The sequence below is a fragment of the Lycium ferocissimum genome, chromosome 3 (genome assembly GCF_029784015.1).
Source record: "Lycium ferocissimum isolate CSIRO_LF1 chromosome 3, AGI_CSIRO_Lferr_CH_V1, whole genome shotgun sequence".
Lineage (NCBI taxonomy): Eukaryota > Viridiplantae > Streptophyta > Magnoliopsida > Solanales > Solanaceae > Lycium > Lycium ferocissimum.
Genome location: NC_081344.1, coordinates 11481078 through 11501197, shown reverse-complemented (window position 1 = coordinate 11501197; position 20120 = coordinate 11481078). Strand labels below are relative to the sequence as shown.

At 33.1% G+C, this 20120-nt stretch overlaps 2 protein-coding genes and 1 non-coding gene across 3 annotated transcripts; all 3 read right to left on the bottom strand.

Moving 5' to 3' along the window:
- Positions 1-230: 230 nt before the first annotated feature.
- Positions 231-11257, bottom strand: LOC132049716 (uncharacterized). The gene is made up of 3 exons (XM_059440627.1): positions 10771-11257; positions 8970-9399; positions 231-969 (listed from the first exon to the last, which is right to left on the bottom strand). The coding sequence occupies exons 2-3, from the start codon at positions 9372-9374 to the stop codon at positions 544-546; spliced, it is 831 nt and encodes a 276-aa protein (XP_059296610.1). The 5' UTR covers positions 9375-9399; positions 10771-11257; the 3' UTR covers positions 231-543.
- On the bottom strand, positions 3167-3268 carry LOC132051287 (U6 spliceosomal RNA). Its single transcript, XR_009413664.1, has one exon. It is a non-coding gene; the product is annotated as a U6 spliceosomal RNA (small nuclear RNA).
- LOC132049714 (agamous-like MADS-box protein AGL92) lies at positions 4942-8963 on the bottom strand. The gene has a single exon (XM_059440624.1). It carries the CDS (start codon positions 6373-6375, stop codon positions 5170-5172), a length of 1206 nt encoding a protein of 401 aa, XP_059296607.1. The 5' UTR covers positions 6376-8963; the 3' UTR covers positions 4942-5169.
- Positions 11258-20120: the final 8863 nt, after the last annotated feature.

Below are 20120 nucleotides of genomic sequence, written 5' to 3'. Positions count from 1 at the left end.
GAATGAGGGGAAAACGAAAGAAATAACCAGATCCAAATATTAGATAGTAGCGGCAATATGTCTCATTACTTCTGCTAACGAGAAAGGAAACACCATTACAACAAGACTGCTGCAAATAAGAGTACCAAAAATTTTCAAAATTTGAAATACTTTTCTCAAACTCACCATACCACAAATCCCGAGAAACAGAAAAGAAATCACTACAAATGACACTAGGAGCCGAGACTGAATTTCTGCAATCAAAATACTCAGAATGCGACTTAAAGATGATTTTTGTTTACAATGAAACTAAGAGTCCTAATTTTAACTTGTTCGAGCTAACATGAAATTATGGTTAAACGAAAAAAACAACATGAAATACAGCATAGTAGAAACTAAAGACTCAACCACCATGACATAGGTTGAAAAGTTTAGCATGAACATGCTACAACTAACTACGACTCTGTTTTCACAACTTACACTGCTCAACAAAGCCCTAACACTTATTTATTTACAAAACTCAGTGACATAATCAAGAGAGTCAACTAAGATTAATAACGGAGCTCAGCTGGCCTCTGCAACCGGGAAGTGCAGTTTTGTGATAGATTTCTTAAGAAAACTGCTCCCACAAAATGGATCTGGGCTGCCAATATCAAAATCCACAATGCTAGATTGTACCTCACTCGACGAAGCTGTCATGTTGCTATCATCGAGAGGATGGTAACTTCTCTGAGAACTCCCTCCATGTTTCCGAGCTTGTTTCTTGTCTCTACCCTTGGTTCCTCGTGAGGATTTGCCATTGTTTTTCTGCTTATTCTTCCCATTCTTCTTCTTGCCACTCTTATGGCTTTGTCCCATGTTTGGCACATGTGACACTGATGTTGGAATAGGGTCATACACATCCGGAGCCCATGTTACAGTCAGCTTCCTCGGTAGACTGCCTTGTTTCTCACGGCCCCCTTTTATGGCAGATACAAGCTTCAAAGGAGTCTGTGAAGAATAAAACACAGAAAAGGAAAGAGGAAAAAATAGGACTGTTAACATCTGCAGTTACTTGATTGCTCAATCATGAAACAATCGCCATAGAGTCACTATCTGTATCTGAAACAGCAGTTCTATGCTCCAGTGCTGTTTCAACTATACTGTAACTTCACTGTGTGATACAATTAGTCACATTGCTTATAATTTAAACTAAATCCAAGAAAGACAAGAAATAATGGCTTGTGGGAGTCAGATTGCTGATAACCTTAAGAAGAACGCAAAGACCAGAAGCAGCATACCAGGGAAAGGTGGTCAGAGTATAACCAGAAAAGAAACAAATATATGGGTATGAATGAATGTTTGTATGTCCTATCCGATTTTTAGAAGGTAAATCCTATTCCTTTTACCGATATGATGTTTGTATGTCCTATCCGATTTTTAGTAAGGTAAATCTATTCCTTTTACCGATATGCTTTTTATTTTTATTTTTATATAATATCATGAAAATGGATAGCGAAACCAACCCCACACTGAATTGACCCATAACCAACACATACCTCAGAAGAAACTGAAACATGGTATGCAAACCATTAACACTTCCCACAAGTAGTATTCATGATGACCACTAACTCAAGGTTAGAGTATATAAGAGAGCAACTAAAAACCAAAAGCAATTAATGGTTACATTACAAGCAACTCGATCCAAAAACTTAGTCCAAGAAAGCCAAGAAATGATGGCTTGTGGGATTCCATCGATAATAACCCTAAGGAGAACAGCTAAAAACCAAAAGCAAGATACCAAGGAAAAGTGGTCGGATCATATCAAAAGAAGGAATAAATATAAGGGTATAACAGAAGGACGGAGTGAGCTGACACAATCATTATATACAGTATTCATATATAATATATATCATTGAGACAAACACAAAACAAACCTTACCATTAACCTTTTTGTTTATGATAAATCATACCTTACTATTAACACTTTCTTTTTTAAGACTCGCATACCTCACCATCAGGGGTGGCAAAATGGTTAAAATTTACAAATATCCGCCCAACCCAACCATTATAAATGGGTTGGATTCCGATCATTTCAAGAGTGGGTCAAACATGGATCAACCCATAATATCCATCATAGAATATGGATAACTCATGGGTATCCACCAACTGCACTCCCGTTAAAGTATGTAAGGGAGTAGGAACCCCTAAAAAGTACACTTGTTAAAAAGAGAAAAAGAAGAAATGTTTGTAATTTCAGAGTCCTTATTTCTTTTAGACCAATGTGTTTTTTTTTTTTCCTGATTTATTTGAAAACATGTCTTTTCATAGGTACTGGAAACAATTATTCCCCGTGGAGAATCTCAACGAAAAGTAGCTAAAATTAAATAGAAACAAAAGTTAAGAGCCATAATTGATCAGAAGAAATGAAAGGAAAAAAAGAAGACAAGAAAGAGAAGAAGGCAGATTGAAGAAAAGCTCACATCTTATTTAAGAAGCAATGGATAATATGAATATCCATTTATCCGTTGGTTAACTCATTTTTTCTATCCGTATCAGATTAGGTTACTCGGAGTCCGTATCAGATTAAGTTACTCGGAGTCGGGTGCGGGTATCCGACACGGATGCGGATCCAGATATGGATACGGGTGCTGGGATTAGGCTAAAAAAATTCAAAATTATAAAAATAGAGCTATAAAGATATTCTAAATCTTGAGAGATACTGTGGAAAACTTACATGTATGTTGTAAAATTCAATCTTTCATTCTCCAAGTTGAGCGTTAAAAACATAAATTAATTGTCAAAAAATCAACACGCAAGTAATTAAATTATCTCTCTTTTCTATGAAGAAAAACTTTTATAAATAGCAAATATTGACCAAGAGGAAAAGCTAAAAAGGATTGAAGGTATGGCATTTCCCATGTCTTAAACCTGTTCTATCGTTTATTTTGAGAAATAAAAATCTCAATTTTCCCCCAAATTTGTCCATGGACTCTGTTCAAACTATCCGACGTGGATTGACCGAATCCCGCACCTGTGTCGTGTTGACACGGGTTCACAAGCAAAAAATGAAGAGCCCGGGCAACTTAGGTATCAAATATGGGCGGGTCGGATATTTTTTTCTGTTTTTACATAACCCATTTTCGACCCGCTCATATCCTACCCAACCAGCCCGTTTGCCACCTTCTTGAGAAATATATGTCTTGTTAAAGAGTTGTGACCACAAGGACAATTTACGTGTCAACCTTTTGCAGGAGCCATGTTGATCTTCTCTATCGTTTCAATGTTTATCGGATGTCCCAAAAGGACAATCGAAGTTACATGAATGACCAGTAAAGGCCGATCTAAGTTTCAATTTTAATCTGGTCATAGTGCTTCTAAAACTCTTTGATAATTCATGAGATCTACATTGCATTATTAAATATGACAAACTGTTAATTGTGATTAATTAAGGCGTCATCAAATTTCCTTTTGGAACTCCCTTTTAATTAAGGCATCATTAGATTTCCTTTTGGACCTCCCTTACTCTAATCTCTAATTGTTTAATTCCTCTAGCACTACAAGAGCGGACCGTACTTCATAGTCCTCAAATCAGAGAGAATAATCCTCAAATCAGAGAGAATAACTCCGAAAAATATGACCATCCTTGAAACCCTAGCAATATTTTGGTAGAGATCAAGCCTCACTGAAATTAATTAAATGTTATATTTGATGGAAATAGATCAATAAATCCACAGCAAGTGAAATGAACATGCATTTTATTTTCTTTAGTTTATCATAATCATAACTTTAAAAGCATCACTTTTTTCGGATTAGATCTACTTTGGGGTATTAATAGTACATCTTAGTATGTGTATATATATATATATATATATATATATATATATAAAATCTAGTAGCAGAATGAATGAGAACCAAAAGTTCTTGGTTTTCGATGTCCATGACTACATCATGGCAGAGTAGAGAGTATAAGAACTTGGAGAGAAGAGTCATTTGATTAGGTTGGCCATTACATTTTTAAAAGTTTTATGTCCAACCTTTCAAAAGACCATTATTTTTACACGTAGATATCTAAAACTAAATTACAAGAGATCTTTTCATGGTCACTTTTTTCTATTCAAATTGTAAAAGAGTTACGTTGAACTACTTCCTCTATTCAAAGTTATAATAAGGTACATATAGAGGACCGTGGCCTTTTTCACGAAATTTGCACTATTATTAATTGTCATGGTTCAAATTTCACTTACTAATATATTATCATCTTCCGCTAACCCCTTTTTTGTGGTGCGGAAGTTTGAGGCAATAACATGTCTGTGATGCCTTTAGATGTTCTGGGCCGCACACACGCTATATTGATGTATTCAACGACTTTATAGCCTTGGCCGACATGCCTGGGTAGTCTTAGAATATCTATATATTTATGTTTAATTTTCACGAAATTTGCACTATTATTAATTGTCATGGTTCAAATTTCACTTACTAATATATTATCATCTTCCCCTCACCCCTTTTTTTGGTATCTTTTTCAGAATATTTGTGCCTTTCAGATGCTAAGTAAACAGGAAAAGCCCATTTCTAATGCAAAGGATACATTGATTTCTTCCAGCAGACCTCGTACGTGGAACGAATTTATCGACTTCGCGAAAGGAAGAAAAAAAAGGGGAGAAAAATGGAAGTAAGACATAAACATGTGGATACAATTTAGATCTTTGGAGTGCAGAACCAATTCTAGATCAGAATTAACTTAAAAAAAGAACACTTGCATTTCTTATATAAATGAAGCCGGGAGAGAATCTTCTTTATTGTTTTAATCCATTATCAATTTTTGATCGATGCATTATTATTAGACTACAGTAGAAAGTTCGTAACTAAAAATTCAACCGATATATATACTAATTACTTTTTGAAGCAAAGAGATCGTTTTGGAAACAGCACTAACAACAACAGTAATAAAGGCGGAAAAAAATATTAGAGTATCCAGTAAACACAAAACAACGATTGATCATTGATTTATTAAGTGAATGAAACCGACATACTTTAAGGGAAAAAATTGAAACAACATATGACAGACGGACACTTCAAATGAGGACAAAGGGAAAGAGATCTGGAGAGTCCTATGACACAACTTAGACATGCAAACAGTAAAAGAGATGGACAGTCCATGAGACAACATGAACATATAAAGCAGTACTAAAAGAGAGACATTTGTCCTTAGAAATTGTTATTGTGGTTTGGATCTTGTACATCAATGTTGTTGAAAGATGGATCATCAAATAAAGCCATTACAACATCATCATCCCAGTTCAGCATCTCAGTAAATCCAGGACTCTGTGAAAAGCCATAGGTATGGTTTTGGTAGTTATTCACTGTCATTGATGCACCCATTTGGGGGATATTATATGAAGGGCCCATTGGTGGTGTCACCGGAGTAAACATTGGAGGAGCCATCATTGGTGAAGACATTGGAGAAGCCATTGTTGGTGGAACCATTGGAGAGGCAATTGAAAGAGCCATTCTAGGAGCCTTTCTAAGAGCCATTTGTTGAGGTATTGGACAAAATTGTGGAACCATTGGAGGAAACATTTCTGAAGGAAATGAAAGAGAAGGGGGAGGAGGAAGCCTCAAAGGGCCCACAAGAGGAACCACATGAGAAGGAGCCAACGGTTGAAACATTGATTGGGGCACTTGAGTGGGAACGGATGCCACTGGAGGAACCATGGATGGGGCCACGGATAGCGGAGCCACAGCAGGAGGCAACATCGGAGCACTTGGACCCTCGTAGTTGGTTCCACCAGGAACCACCGATGGAGCCTTCGGAGGAACCACCGGTATTGGAGCCTCTGGAAGGGCCAATAGAGGAGTTGTTGGCTCCTCAGAGCTGGTCCCATCAGGAACCATCGGTCCAGCAATGGGTTGAGGGGCATTTGATGTGGAACCCTCTCCACCAGCCTTTGCTTTTATCGCTTCATGTACCTGTTTTAGGTTTTGGTTGATCACGTAACTCAGATCGTTGAGATCGTTAGGATGCATGCCACTGGGAATATCTTTTCCATTCAACATTTCATGCATCTTGTTTGTGAACTCCTTCACCCTATTCCCCTTCCTTACCTTCAGCAATTGTGCTTCCAATTTCTTAATCCTTTGCTTCGTGAACTCTTCTAGTGATGCCATGTTTTCTAATTGTTCCAACTCCGACAGTTGCCTAAGCTTTGTAAAGGTATCGATAGCAACACCATGATTTGGAAACACCACAGGTTCATTGTGGTAAGCACTATAGATGACGATAGCAACATCAACATCACAAAGGGTGCTAATTTCTTGAGCCTTTTTCAAGAACCCTTTCTGTCTTTTCTTGTATGAGGCTTTCCTCTCAGTGATACTTTCAATCAAAGCAAGCTTCACTTTCTTTCTAGTCATGGCTAAAGAGGAGGAAAAGGAGGAGAAATGTGTATGACTGGGTATGGGGATCAAATGGTTTTGTTGTTGTTGTGTGTTTCTTTGCCTAGGATTGGCTCCTATTTGTAGGGTAAAATTTAGATTCGGTAAATTTTTAAATAGTTTGAATTAGGGGATTCTTAATTGTCACCATTAGCAATTTTGGTATGAAATTAAATGAGCGCGGACTAGATACCAAGTTAGATATTATCTCTTGAAATATATGAAGTTTATGGCAACTATTTTATGCTGACCAATTTTGTTCGAGTCAAACTTTGGTTATTAGGAGAATTTAGTTGAAAAATTAAGTAATATCCATAAAAGCTGGTCATAGAGTAATAACAATGTGATTGCTTACTAATTTCAGTGATCAAGAAAGTAAAAAATAATAATACAATCTTTGTAAAAATAATTATGAATGTACAAAATTAAAAAAATGAAACAAGCAAGCATTTTAGATAAAACAACATGTAAAATTTTATTTAAATATAGTGGCTAAGAATTCTGAAATATCAATTTCGAAAATATTTAAATATGCGTTAAAAAGCATTCCATTTAATGGTTAATTTTAATAAAATACAAATATTTATTGAATATTAAATGATGACATGTTTATGATTATAGTTGTTGCAGTGCTTCATAGAAACACATTTTTATTTTTTCCAATTTTGCAAAGGCCATATTCAGTAGAAATTTTAAGCCGCTTTCAAGTATATTAAAAACTATATCCTGTTTATTTTTTTATTTTTTTTTAACTGTCTGATACTCACCAACCTGTCACTCGACACACATTAAAAAAATAATTCTAAATTGGATTGTCACACATTAAAAAAATTCTAAATTGGTTTCTAGGCAAATCAATATACAATAATTGCACAAAACATTGATCAAAACAATGTGTTTACACATAGTGGAGAAAATGCATCAATGGTATAACATCAATTTTTAAAACATTGTAAGCATTTATCAGAATTAACTCCACTAGCAAAAATATCAATAGAATCTAGTGGAGTTAAGTCAGCTCAGCATGAGTTATAGAAAATGCACTCGAAAGTCGAAACCAGTATCCAAAAATGTGGGGGTATGTTTGGCTTAGGACTTAAGCCATTACTAGTATTAGACTTCGTGTTTGATATTATCTTGAAGAACTAGAAGATATAATATACAACTTACTAAAATTTTGTATTTTTTAGCCGCAGAATGGTGGATATTGATATGGTAGTCCGCGAATTCATAACTTGTTCGGTTTCGGTGATGACTAGTTGATGAAATTACTAATTTGATTGTTGGTCATGTGTCTTGTTTAGAAAGGTTTTGTTCCTTCGTGAAAATGTGCCACCTGAAATTTTATCTTCTTCCATGAAGGAATGTCACGGGAAAGTTTGCGACTTTTCATGAGAAAAAAGTGTTTGTCGAAGCATAACCTTTTGCAAAGACATGGTTGTTCATGAATATGTGTCTTCATGGTATGAACCATCTGATGATAATGATAAAATCCATATAAGTTGGATTTGTGACATGAATGAATGTGTTATAGCTGGGCACCAAAATAGACTTGTATTCCGAAAAGGAATAAGAATAACTTGCATGAGGATGCCTGAAAAGGGTGAAATGCTTGAGAATAGGGGTGGCAAAATGGTTAAAATTTGCAGTTATCCGCCTAACCCAACTTAAATGGGTTGGATATCTGATCATTTCAAAAGTGGATCAAACATGGATCAACCACCCATATTATCCATCATAGAATATGGATAACCCATGAGTATACCAACTGCACTCCCGTTAGAGTATGCAAGGGAGTAGGAACCCCTAAAAAGTACACTTATTAAAAAGAGAAAAAGAAGAAGACGAAATGCTTGTAATTCGGAGTACTTATTTCTCTTACACCAATGTTTTCCTTTTTCTTGATTGATAAAACTAAGACTTAGTGTGCTGCATTTTTTATATTTTGAATAATTTATTTCCTAGTCAAATCTGTTAAAAGAAGTACTAATATATGAGATTTTGATTTATTTGAAAACAGGCTTTTACATAGGTACTGAAAACAATTATTCCCCATCGAGAATCTCAACGAAAAGTACCTAAAATCAAATAGAAACTATAGCTAAGAACCATGATTGATCGGAAGAAAAGAAAGGGAAAAAAAAGAAGACACGAAAGAGAATAAGGCAGATTGGAGAAAAGAAGCTCATATCTAATTTAAGAAGCAATGGATATATTATCGTTGGGTAACTCATTTTTTATCCGCATCAAATAGGGGCAGGTCGGATATTTTATCCATTTTCGACCAGCCCATACGCGACCCGCCCATTTGCCACCCCTACTCACCATTAACACTTCACAAGTAGTACCCAAGATTACCACTAACTCAAGGTCAGAGTATTCCCACTTTATTTATAAGTAACATAAACAGACAGCTGTTGATTATCTTAATAAAAGCAAGATAATGTAAGAATATGACTATATATTTTCAGGGATAACAAATAGACAACAAGGTCAAGAAATCCTCTATCATAATGTCAATACACCAAGGAAAAGGAACTTGCTGAAGAATATTATTGAGACAGTAAACTCACTGGCAGGGATATGGAACGTGAGTAAGGCAAATCAGGAGATTTAGCATCAGCACCACGTGTCATTACTTCAGCAGTCGCGTCATCAGGAGATTCTGCAGTGGGCACGCTCATACCAGAGCATGGAAATGTTGCACATTTGATCAAGCATTTTACAGAAGCAACATTACCAGGGTCACTTCCATTGGAATCTTTACTTACATCTTCCTTCACTGTCTCAGCATTGCACTTATCGTTTGAGTCTTCAGCATCCTGATTATTTAGATGATTAGGGATATGGTGGCCAAAATCATTTATAGAGAGACCACCTGTATTTCCAAAAGCACAATCAGGCGTCTCCTTTGATGACTGGCAAAGGGCGCCAACATTTTCAGACACAGACTTGTGGCTAGCAGGACAATCGTCCATCAATTACAAAGAGAGCAGCACAGACCTGCCAAAGTGTGCAAAGAAAATTCAAGCACATTATTCAGAAATTCATAACAATGAAAACTGACTAAACAAATGTTCAACTTTATAACTTAGTGATTCTGCCATCAGACGGTGGAAAAATAATGATAACTTAGGCGCGACGACACCTAGAGTTGTGAATGTCTGCATTAGAGCGTAAAGCTTTACTGGAGCAATGAGCAATCACAAACACTTTTTTCTATTATGGATCAACTACCAGAAATTCAACGCGTAATCTCAGCATTGAATGCATATTCCTGAATCAAGAACGTTGATTTGTAGGAATACAGCTAAAGCAACTGCATTAGCAACAAGCTATGATTTTCTTTCCAATCTAATCGATTAACCTTTGAAACCTTTAATATTCCAGCCATATTGCATAAGTTGAAACATATCAAGACAATCAAATGCAGTAGATGCTTCAACCCAAACCGGACTATATTCAATCAAATAAGATAAGGATCTTACATGCCCTTCAGATGCATTAAAATCCAACATTGTACCCACAATGATTAAAACAAATTATAGACACACAGGCAAAAAGGGCATAAACCCAAACACCAACAGTGGCGGATTTATCACATATCATGCACGTTCCCCGTATATATAATAAGAAATTAGCTAAATATCTATAGATACTTCACTGTGAACCAGTTATTATTGTATATTAACTTGAGATCGTTATGGGAAACCATATACATTGGAAAACTTCAATAAATATACCGTTCGGCCATCTAGTTTACCAAACATGGCCGAAGTATACACTACCTATACACTTCGGCTATTTAGGTAGTGTATAGGTATGTATATTATATGTGCAGGTATACCCGCAAGGGTGGGTCAACTGGTTGAGCATGGGCTTCCATAATGCAGGTCTAAGGTTCAAAACCCCCTGCCTACAACAACAGGGGATTTGCCTTCTGGGTCAAGCTCATCGCATGGGGCGTTCCTAGTGCGAGTTATCTCCTCTGTGTGTAAGCCCCGTGCGAGTTACCTCTTCTGTGTGGTTTGCGGGCTATTGCACAGGAGCGGGGTGGGGGGGTTTACCCTGTGCGCACCCAAAAGGCAGCAGCTACGGGTTCCCCTGTCATCACAAAAAGTATTCTATGTGTAGGTATGTATAAACTATACACTACTTATACAGTGTGCACATATTTTATAAACTAGATGATCGAATGGTATTCGCCTGTAATTTTCCTAACTTCAAATCCTGGATCCAGCTCTAACAACCACCACCATCATAACAATATTGAAGTGAATAAAAGATTATTCTAAACAATTATAGCCAATATTCATGATTTATTAATTAATTGTTAAAAACAAATCAAACAAAACATATTTCAGATTATTTTACCTCTAAGTTAATCGATTGAAATGAACCTTGTCAGATCCTCCAAGTAACACACAAAGATCACGATCTATACCAACAGATTTGGACACAAAAATATTAGGGAATGAAACCGCAAAATAGCAGAATTGATTAGTCCCTTAAAACCAAAATGGATTAATTAAAAGTAAACGTTAACTAAGAGAATTAGGCCAATCAAATTTCGCCATGTGTTTATGACGATGGAAAAACACTAATAAACCATAGAAAGATGGTGGAGTTAAGAGATCAAACACACAAGGCACCGAATGCATTGTTCGATGCTCTTCAAATTAAACCTAATTCAAAACCCTAGCTTTACAGTCAAAATTAATGGATAATAAAGAAAGGATGAAAAGATAATTTGCTTTTTTTTTTTTTATGATTTGGAAGGATAAATGAAATTATTGTAGCATGGAGATTGGCATAGGAATAGAGAGTGAAGAAGCAGGGAGTATTAATCGGATATAGAAACGCCTTAGAGGAACCGTACAAACTAGGGCATACCACGTATAGATGTAGTATAATATAATAGATATTTTTGGAAAGAGGATACTCCCTCCATCTCAAAATATTTATCTCAAAATAATTGTATTTTATTCATCAAGATAAAATTAAATAATTTTTTTTTCATTTTATTCTTTTATTAATTACATCAATGTGCTGACGGACTATTTCTAGAAAGTAGTATGGACCATTTTGAAAAATTACGTACTCTACTTCCCTTTTAATTTAGCGTCTTAATTTTTTACAACAACATATCCTGTATAACCTCGTGTACAGGGTGGGGGAGGGTGTGTGTGTGTACTGATTCAGGGTATTGAGATTGATTTGGAGAATCCATTAATTTGGGGTATTTTTGTTAGCGCAGTAAAAATATAGATAACCCAATTTGTAACTAAGGATAAAACTGAACAAGAGGGGTATTTGACCCTTTTCCCATTTTTAAAAACTATGTACTCCTTTTTAATTCATGTGTCTTACTAACTTTTAATTTTTTTTAAATTTTTTAATATTTTTATTTATTCTTAATGATAATAATTTCCATATAGAATGAAAAGTGCGTTTAGGATCAAAAAACTCACTGAATATATTTTATCTTTAATGAAATTCGTTTATATATAAATGACATGATACATTTCATCAGATTATAAAACTCAATGAATATATTTCAAATGTTATATTGTTTCTATTTTAAGAGTATAAGATTTAAAATTTTCTTTTTGAGCATCGTGCTTAGTTACAGTGGCGGAGCCAAAAATTTTGGTAAGATTATTCAAATGTTGACGAGTATATAATTTTTTTCCGATGAATGAGTGCAACAAATTTTTTTTAACATCATCACTGCACACTCGCCTAAAAATTTATGATCCATTTAATTTCGCAAGTTATTCTTGATAAATTTCATTGCTAGAAAACTCTTATGGTGATTACAATTTTAAATGACAGTGTACGTAATCCCACAAGTGGAGAACAACAAGGGGCATTGCGAGAATGTTACAAAGCGAGAGATAACAATTAATTAATATTCTTTGGAAAAAAAAAGTTGGATAATTAAAATGTTCACAGAAGTAATTAAAAAGAAAAAAAGAACAAAATAAGTGGTTGTTAACTTACTATTAGATCTCATAGTCTTTTTTTAACAATACGTATAGCAAAGAAAGAACAAAGACTAAAGAAGTTTCAACAAATGAGTCCAACGTAACTCCAAACCTACATAGAATAAACCAAATGCAAATCATAACTCAAATACAAATAAGTTTAGTCGGAATACGGAAGAAAATAAGTGCAAATACAAATCAACCAAGTAGCTTAAGACTTTGTTTGTATGTTTTCTTTTAAACAAAAGAAGAGACATTTAAACCGCGACTTTTAGTAAAATCCGAACACCTTTTACCTCTAGCTCTATATCTCAATTATTTTATGAATGCTCAAAACTTAATCTATATCCAATTAATTATAATATCTAATTCATCTACTAGATTTTTTTCAGCCCAAGGGTGTGCAGGTGACCACCTTTAAACCGCCACCGCTTAGTTAAATTAAAGGGAAAAGGAAAAAATACCCTTTTTAAAAAATATCCTCCAAACTTATTTTGGGTCAAAATCTCAAGTATTTTAATCTCGTCCCAAAATAACTTAATTTATATCCAATTAATTATAATATAAAATTCTTATTCCCCCATAGGAAGTAAATAAAGGATCTTATCATTTTTTTAGTTGGGCTTCGCTTAAAACCAAGGGTGTAATGATTTCAAGTTATTTTGATAATTTCCACAAGACAGTGGCCAAAACTGAGGGATTTTCGACCCAAAAATAAGCTCAAGCCATTTTTTTCAAAATAGAGGGGTATTTTTTATCCTTTTCCCTAAATTAAATTAACAGATAAACAAAATTAAAATAGTACTAACATGTTAATGTGGATAAGGTCGAAAACAAGAATATGGACAGTCCTTAGGACAGCATGAATATGGACTTCTTTCTTGGGAAAAGTTAAAAATGAATACGCTACGGATTATGGACTACTTTTCTGACATAGCGAAACAAAACTCACACGTGTAATGAGATTCTTTACCCTGATTTCGGGGAAAAATATTCTTTTTCCCTGACAACGTTATAGCTTCGTTCCATTTGTTTTAGATTGTGTTTGGATTGATTTTTTAAAAATAGCTTAAGAATCTGTTTGAATTGATTTATTTTAGATGTTTTTAAGTTAAAATAGCTTTTAAGTATTTTTTTAGTATTTGAATAAAATAAAAAAGTACTTTTAAGCACTTATTTTTAAGTTAAAAAACTAAGATATGATTCATTGCTATGCTATGATAATGGAACGTAATCATGAATATACATGTTTATTGAACAATTTCAAGATGCAAGTTATTGTAAAATATAATGATATTATAAAACTTACATGAGCAAATGCTAGCATATTTAGCACCTCGACAGGTTATAATAGTTAATACTTATAAAAAAACAAACCAACATATAAGCTTAGTTCATTATCTAAATTTGATACCATAACTTTTAGCATTATTTAATTATTTATTTTACAAATTAATCGAAATCATAACTATCCTCTCACAATCCCTATTATCCTCTTGTAGGCATTAGTTTACTATAATCTTTTTATTTAGTGTTTTACCTATAATCCAAATAATAATTTTGAACTAATTATATCTTGTTTTCAATATGATATATTGAATTTTAGTTTGGATTATTAATAGTTAACCTAAATCAATACAAACTTGAGATAGACCTAAGAATATTGATGACATCTCAACATAATAATTTAACAATCATTAGTATGATTTTACTTGATTGCTTGAACTTTTTGTAACTTATAAACAGAGATTTGATTTATTATTATTTTATAAATTATAACGATAGTTTACAATACTATATTAAAATCATATACCACGTGAAATAAAATTTCCCCTAACTCCCCAATAATAAGCTTGAGATGGCCCATGATCTTACAAAATAGTTGGTATATTGTTTCTCCTTTTAGCCTCTTAAACCATTATTATGCTCAAATCAAATTTAGAACTTTGTATTAGGATTTTTGGTAAGCTTGAATTATTATATATAGAATCTCTATCTAATTTAGCAAAAAAAAAGGGTAAGCATTTACTCCCTCCGTTCATTTTTCAGAGTAAGATTAGAAGTACTCATCGTGCAAAGTAGGTCACAATCATAAAGTATTTGAGTCATGTGTTAGTCATACATCAAGGTTGGAAGTATAGCCGGTTGTAATTAAGAAGTCGACAAAGGTTTGTTGAAAGTTAAAATTTGAAATCCGTTAGAATATGGGCAGTTTCCCCAAAGCTTTACTCACAGTATACTTAGAGTTACAGGGTGATCCACCTATGAAATTAAAGGACATTAGTAATATGTTTGAGTATTAATTACTTACTTTATTTTATTTTTGAATTAAATTCAACATATTGATATCTTGAAAGTATCTCTATTCTCTATCACCCTCTTTGTACGTTTTATTTTTCTCTTATAATACTTCAATTGGTTTTTCCTATTTGAATTTTAATTAAACCATAACTTGAATATGTGCCTAATATTGTATCGTTTGGGTATATCTATCCTAATAAAATTGACTGTTGTTAATTTCCGTTTGGGAGGATTGGATAATTTTGAAATGCAATTCAATTTAGAAAATAGAAGAATAAGAATTATTTGAATCTGAGATGAGATTTTTTTATTTTATTTTCTATCTCTATTATAGATATGTTTTTTTAAAAAAAAATTATTATTCATAAAATAATCCCTTGTTGGACAAGGCGAAAGAATCAAACTAGCATAATTTTATTTCTAGCTTCATCCCAACGAAGATTGTTGATGACAAAGTGAGGAAAAGCTGATGCCAAAATTTTATTTTATTTCTAGCAATATTTTTCACGAATAAGATATTTTTCGTATTGTTTATATTTTGGTGTAAAAAGTTTTTCTATTTCTATTTTATAGGTATTATAAGTGCTTTAAATTAAACCATTTGCAAACATAAATTATTTCAAATTGTGTAGATTTGGAAACCTCATGATGATGGTGGCATTAGGCAAATTACAAAATGGAATTTGTGGCATCACTAATTTTTTTAAGATGAATTCAAATTTTTTGCAGTTTAACTTCTTTCATTCTACTACATATTCAAGTTATAGTTTAATTAAAATTCAAATATATGATCACAAATTGAGTTTATCAATTATTCTTATAAAATTTTATCATTACCAAAGCATAAAATAGAGAATGCGATGAAGTTAATTTTTTTTTTTTTTTTGGAAAAACAAATGTAGTCAAATGCATTTTATTAACATATGAAAGGATAAGTTTAGGCAATAGTAAGAAGTCTAAATGAACTCTTCAGCCGTGAGTTTCTAGCTTTACCACCCAGATAATCATTCCACGATACTAATAAAAGGATGACCTTCATTTCAGTTAAGATTCATATTCATTAGGCATATAAAATAACTAAAAGATTCTTCAACATAAAAATACTTAAATATTGAGATAAATATTGTTAGCGATAATACTTGGATTCACAAACCTTGTAATGGTTGCATGGATTTGATCTCTCTGCAAATAAGAGAACAACAATACAGGTTAGGAATTAGTATATAACTTTGAAAAGTAAGCAAATAAAAACAGTTCATTATTACATATCACAAGTTAGTATTATAATTTTCAAAAGTATACAAAAAAAAGAAGATATATATATATATGAATCCACTTTCACGTTCTTCCCTTTGCACAAGCAAGCATTAAAATCTCAGTCCAAACAAAGTGATATGATAGCATTCGTCACCATATATATATAAGGTAACTTTTGAGTAGCAAATAATTAAATTAAGAAGCTCACATTATACACATGCAAACAAAATGACGATCATGTTACATATACGAATTTATCCGTGTACACATTCACGTTGCATTGTTTATCAGTATACGCGTCCTGCATTTACAAAAGAGAGGCATGGACCAAACCGCTGCTTGGACTACTAAACAGTAAATGTTCCTCCTTTAATCTTGCTCTGTCTCCGATTACTAAATTCAAGTTTCTTGTATCTTCTCCACTCTTCCGACCTTTGAAATTTATGCAACAGCGAGGGCTAGCAATGCGCCGTCCGATATTCACGTTGTGTTGTTTGTGCATGTGACCGAAAATGACCAATGGGACATGATATGGAGCATCCTCTTTTAATTGGGCTAAGGCTTGCGATAGAGCTAAACAAAATGAATGATCATGTGCTCATGAAACAAATTGTTCCATCGAAGTTGAGCAGATTTGATTAATTATATACATATGTCAAGTTTAGTTGAGCAAATATGGTGGTGTGAGGGTGTGTGATCGTGGGGATGGAATGGGGAAGTGGAAGTAGTTGTTTGATGGAAAACTACCTACCACGTTTCAAGTGGAAAGACATCCTCTTTGTTTTGTTTTGATACACAGTTTAAATTTCAAATTTATGTATAAACATGTCTTAAAATACGGTGTCCAAGAACATGTTGTATCTGTAAAGAAAAATAACCACCACGATTAATAGTATCTCTTTTTTTCTTTTTCTTTTTTGGTTTCTCCATTACAGAAATATTACGTGCATTGGATGTTGCGGGATTACCATGATTCAATTCAAAATGTTCACAGTGAAAATTTAAATAAAAATCAAATTTTTAACATTCAAAAGTTATACTGTATTAGGTACAAAGGTAGTTAGCTTTGTCTAAAAATATAACACTTGGCTTCTATTTGAGATGCCACTTGGATTTTTAAAACTTAGTTATTAGAGTTAGTTTTTTGTCCTAAAATTGTACACATGTCAAGATCTACTTATGCCACTTGGCTTAATATTAGGCTAGACTATCCTGTTTTTAATAATATATAGATGACAAAAATATGCCAAAAGCCATAAGCTAGAATTTCTAACTCATGACTTTTGGCTAGGGGTGGGCGTTCGGTTCTTCGGTTCGGTTTATCAAACTTCAGTTTGGCTATTTCGGTTTCGATTTTTGAAGGTGGACATCGAACACCGAACCCAACTAGTTCGGTTCGGTTCTTTCGGTTTCAATTTTTTGAAGTTTGGTTCGGTTCGATTTCGGTTTTTTCAATTCGATTTTTTTAATATGATATTAGAAGCGATTCCATTTACACAAATTCATATTCTCAAAAGCAACAAAACATAAAACTAACAAATTAAAATCAAAATCAAACAAACAAGATATACAAGAACAGAAAATCATAACCATAATATAGGATTACTAGGTGTTATATACATACAGTAAGAATAATTAAGAAAACACATAAAGGACATACATTAATCCTAAAGACACATCCTAGTCACCTTTCTTTGTTAAGGATATTTAATTTTCTCAATTGAAGTGAAAATTAGGGATACAAAAGCAAAAGAGAGCTTATTACAATTGGTTTTTTTTTTTTTTTGCTTAAACTTAATGAGTCTGGACTATTTTAATTTTTTTGGGTAATGTATAAATTTCGGTTCTTCGGTTCGGTTTCATCAAAGTTCGATTCGGCTATTTCGGTTTCGGTTTTTTGAAGGTGAACACCAAACACCGAGCCAAACTAGTTCGGTTCGATTCTTTCGGTTTCGGTTTCTTGAAATTCGGTTCGATTCGGTCCGATTTTTTGGTTTTCGGTATTTATGCCCAGCCCTACTTTTGGCTTATAAGTCAAAAATCATAAGCTCATCCAAATTGGATCTAAAAGTTACTCTCTTAGTTCATTTTTACTTGTATAGTATTTTAAAAATAGATTTTCACTTTTATTTGTCACTTTTAGCATATTAAGATAAGACAATTTATTTATTCTTATTTTATCATAGTATTAATTACTCACTTCAAATTATTTTTCAAATCTAATAAAAATATGCATCAATTAATATGGGTATATTGGTAAATTATATACTCCATTTATTATTTTTTAAATATCGTGAAAAGTCCAAAATGAACGAGTAAAAATGAATGGAGGGAGTAAGTTTCCTTGCTTGGTAATAGAATCTCTTCTATAGTGAAATCATCAAACCGTTGAGATCATTTTGGTGGTCGGCTGATTTAAGTTTCTCAGCTCAGCCGTCTGCGAATTTTCAGAGACATGAAAAAACAAATGGGAAATGGGCAAAGGAAATAATAAAAGAGAAAGAGGTCGAATTTTTACTAAGTTGAATTAAAATATAAAAAAGTAAACACGAAAAAGTGAAGGGGATTCAACATATATTATATATATTTAGTAGGCGTTTAGCCATAGGAAAAAAATCACTTTTTTTGAAATTTTTGAAGTTGGAGTTGTGTTTGGTCATAGTTTTTGCAAATAATATTTGATTGTTGAAATGTACTTTTCTTAAAAACATGAAATATGATCTATACTCCAAACATAACCAATGCGAGGAATATAGCAATTATACTTGAGATCAACTTATGGAGTGCTCAAAACTGATGGTTTCTTTCCATCAAAAGGCTGCAACTGGAAGTTACTGATGTACAAAAAAAATATAACATCTCTAAATATGATTTTGTTGCAAAACTCCCACCTGCTTCTTTTCTTTTAGAGGCTTTTTTGCACATGATGTTCAATGATGTTGGAGTGGAGAGCAACTGAGCAAGTTGCCTCTGACCAGTGAAAAAAGTTATATGAACTTTTATGGTAAAAATTGAAAACACAAAAATAAAAGTAAAAATAAAAGTCCAAAACAAAAAATGGAAAAAGTGAAAAACAAGGTTTTGGAATTTTTCTGGCCAAACACCATAAAATAAAAAAATATTCCGGAAAAAAGTGAATAATTCTCATGGCCAAACGGGTCCTTAAGAAGATGATTTATTTACACAGTATTGTGTACCCCTTAAAAGATAACAATTGAATTTGTAAGTGGTTTAAAAGATATGCGATTTGATTTGCTATAGAACGGAAAAATAACAATAATGAAATACAAGTTGAGAAATAAAGAGTAGGAAATAGCCCTTTAATTGATCGGACAGGCCGGCCTAAAGCTTAGATCTGCTCGGACCGAACTATGAGTAACTTTTATTACTTTATGCCTGAAAACTATGAGAATAGGACAATGGTGTGATTGTGTAGAAGATAGTGAAAAACTGATGGGATTGAGGGTCTACCCTCCTTCCTATTTATAGTACAAAAATTTACATTCAACTGGGTAATTGAATCAATTGGAGATAAGGATCTCCGAAATCACGGATTTGACAACTGTCGCTGCGTCGTGCGGAGTGAAATCTGCAACGGGCCGGATTTCCCGCAATATCGCCAACTGCTGTGTGCTCCTTGGGAATCGTGAAAAAAATAATTATAGATTAAGTATGAAAAAATCACTCTAAATTGGTACATGTAAATTTGTGAAAAGTATTATAGATTAAGTATGAAAAAATCACTCTAAACTGGTACATGTAGATTTCAATAGGAAAATTATATATAAATACCCAACATTTTTTTAGTGGAGGAGAACACTTCAAAATAAGAGAAATTTCAGATAAGATGAGGAAAAAATAATGTGATAAAAAATTAGCATCCAAAAGTAAGTAGACCTTATGATGATAAAAATTAGAAAAATATTCATAAAAATATTAAATTAGGAAATGAGTTTTATAGAAAAATAATTTTCAAACCACCTGTTAAAGTAATCTCTTTAATCCAAACTACATTTTACATATCAATTATCGTAATATATAATCGTCTAGGATGTATTATTACTTACTAAAAAACATATTGACTAAGGAAAATTCACAGAAAATTAAGATAAGTGAGTTAACATAAAAATAAATGTACAAAAATGTCAAGAAAAGAGTAAAATGAACAAAGTTTATAGC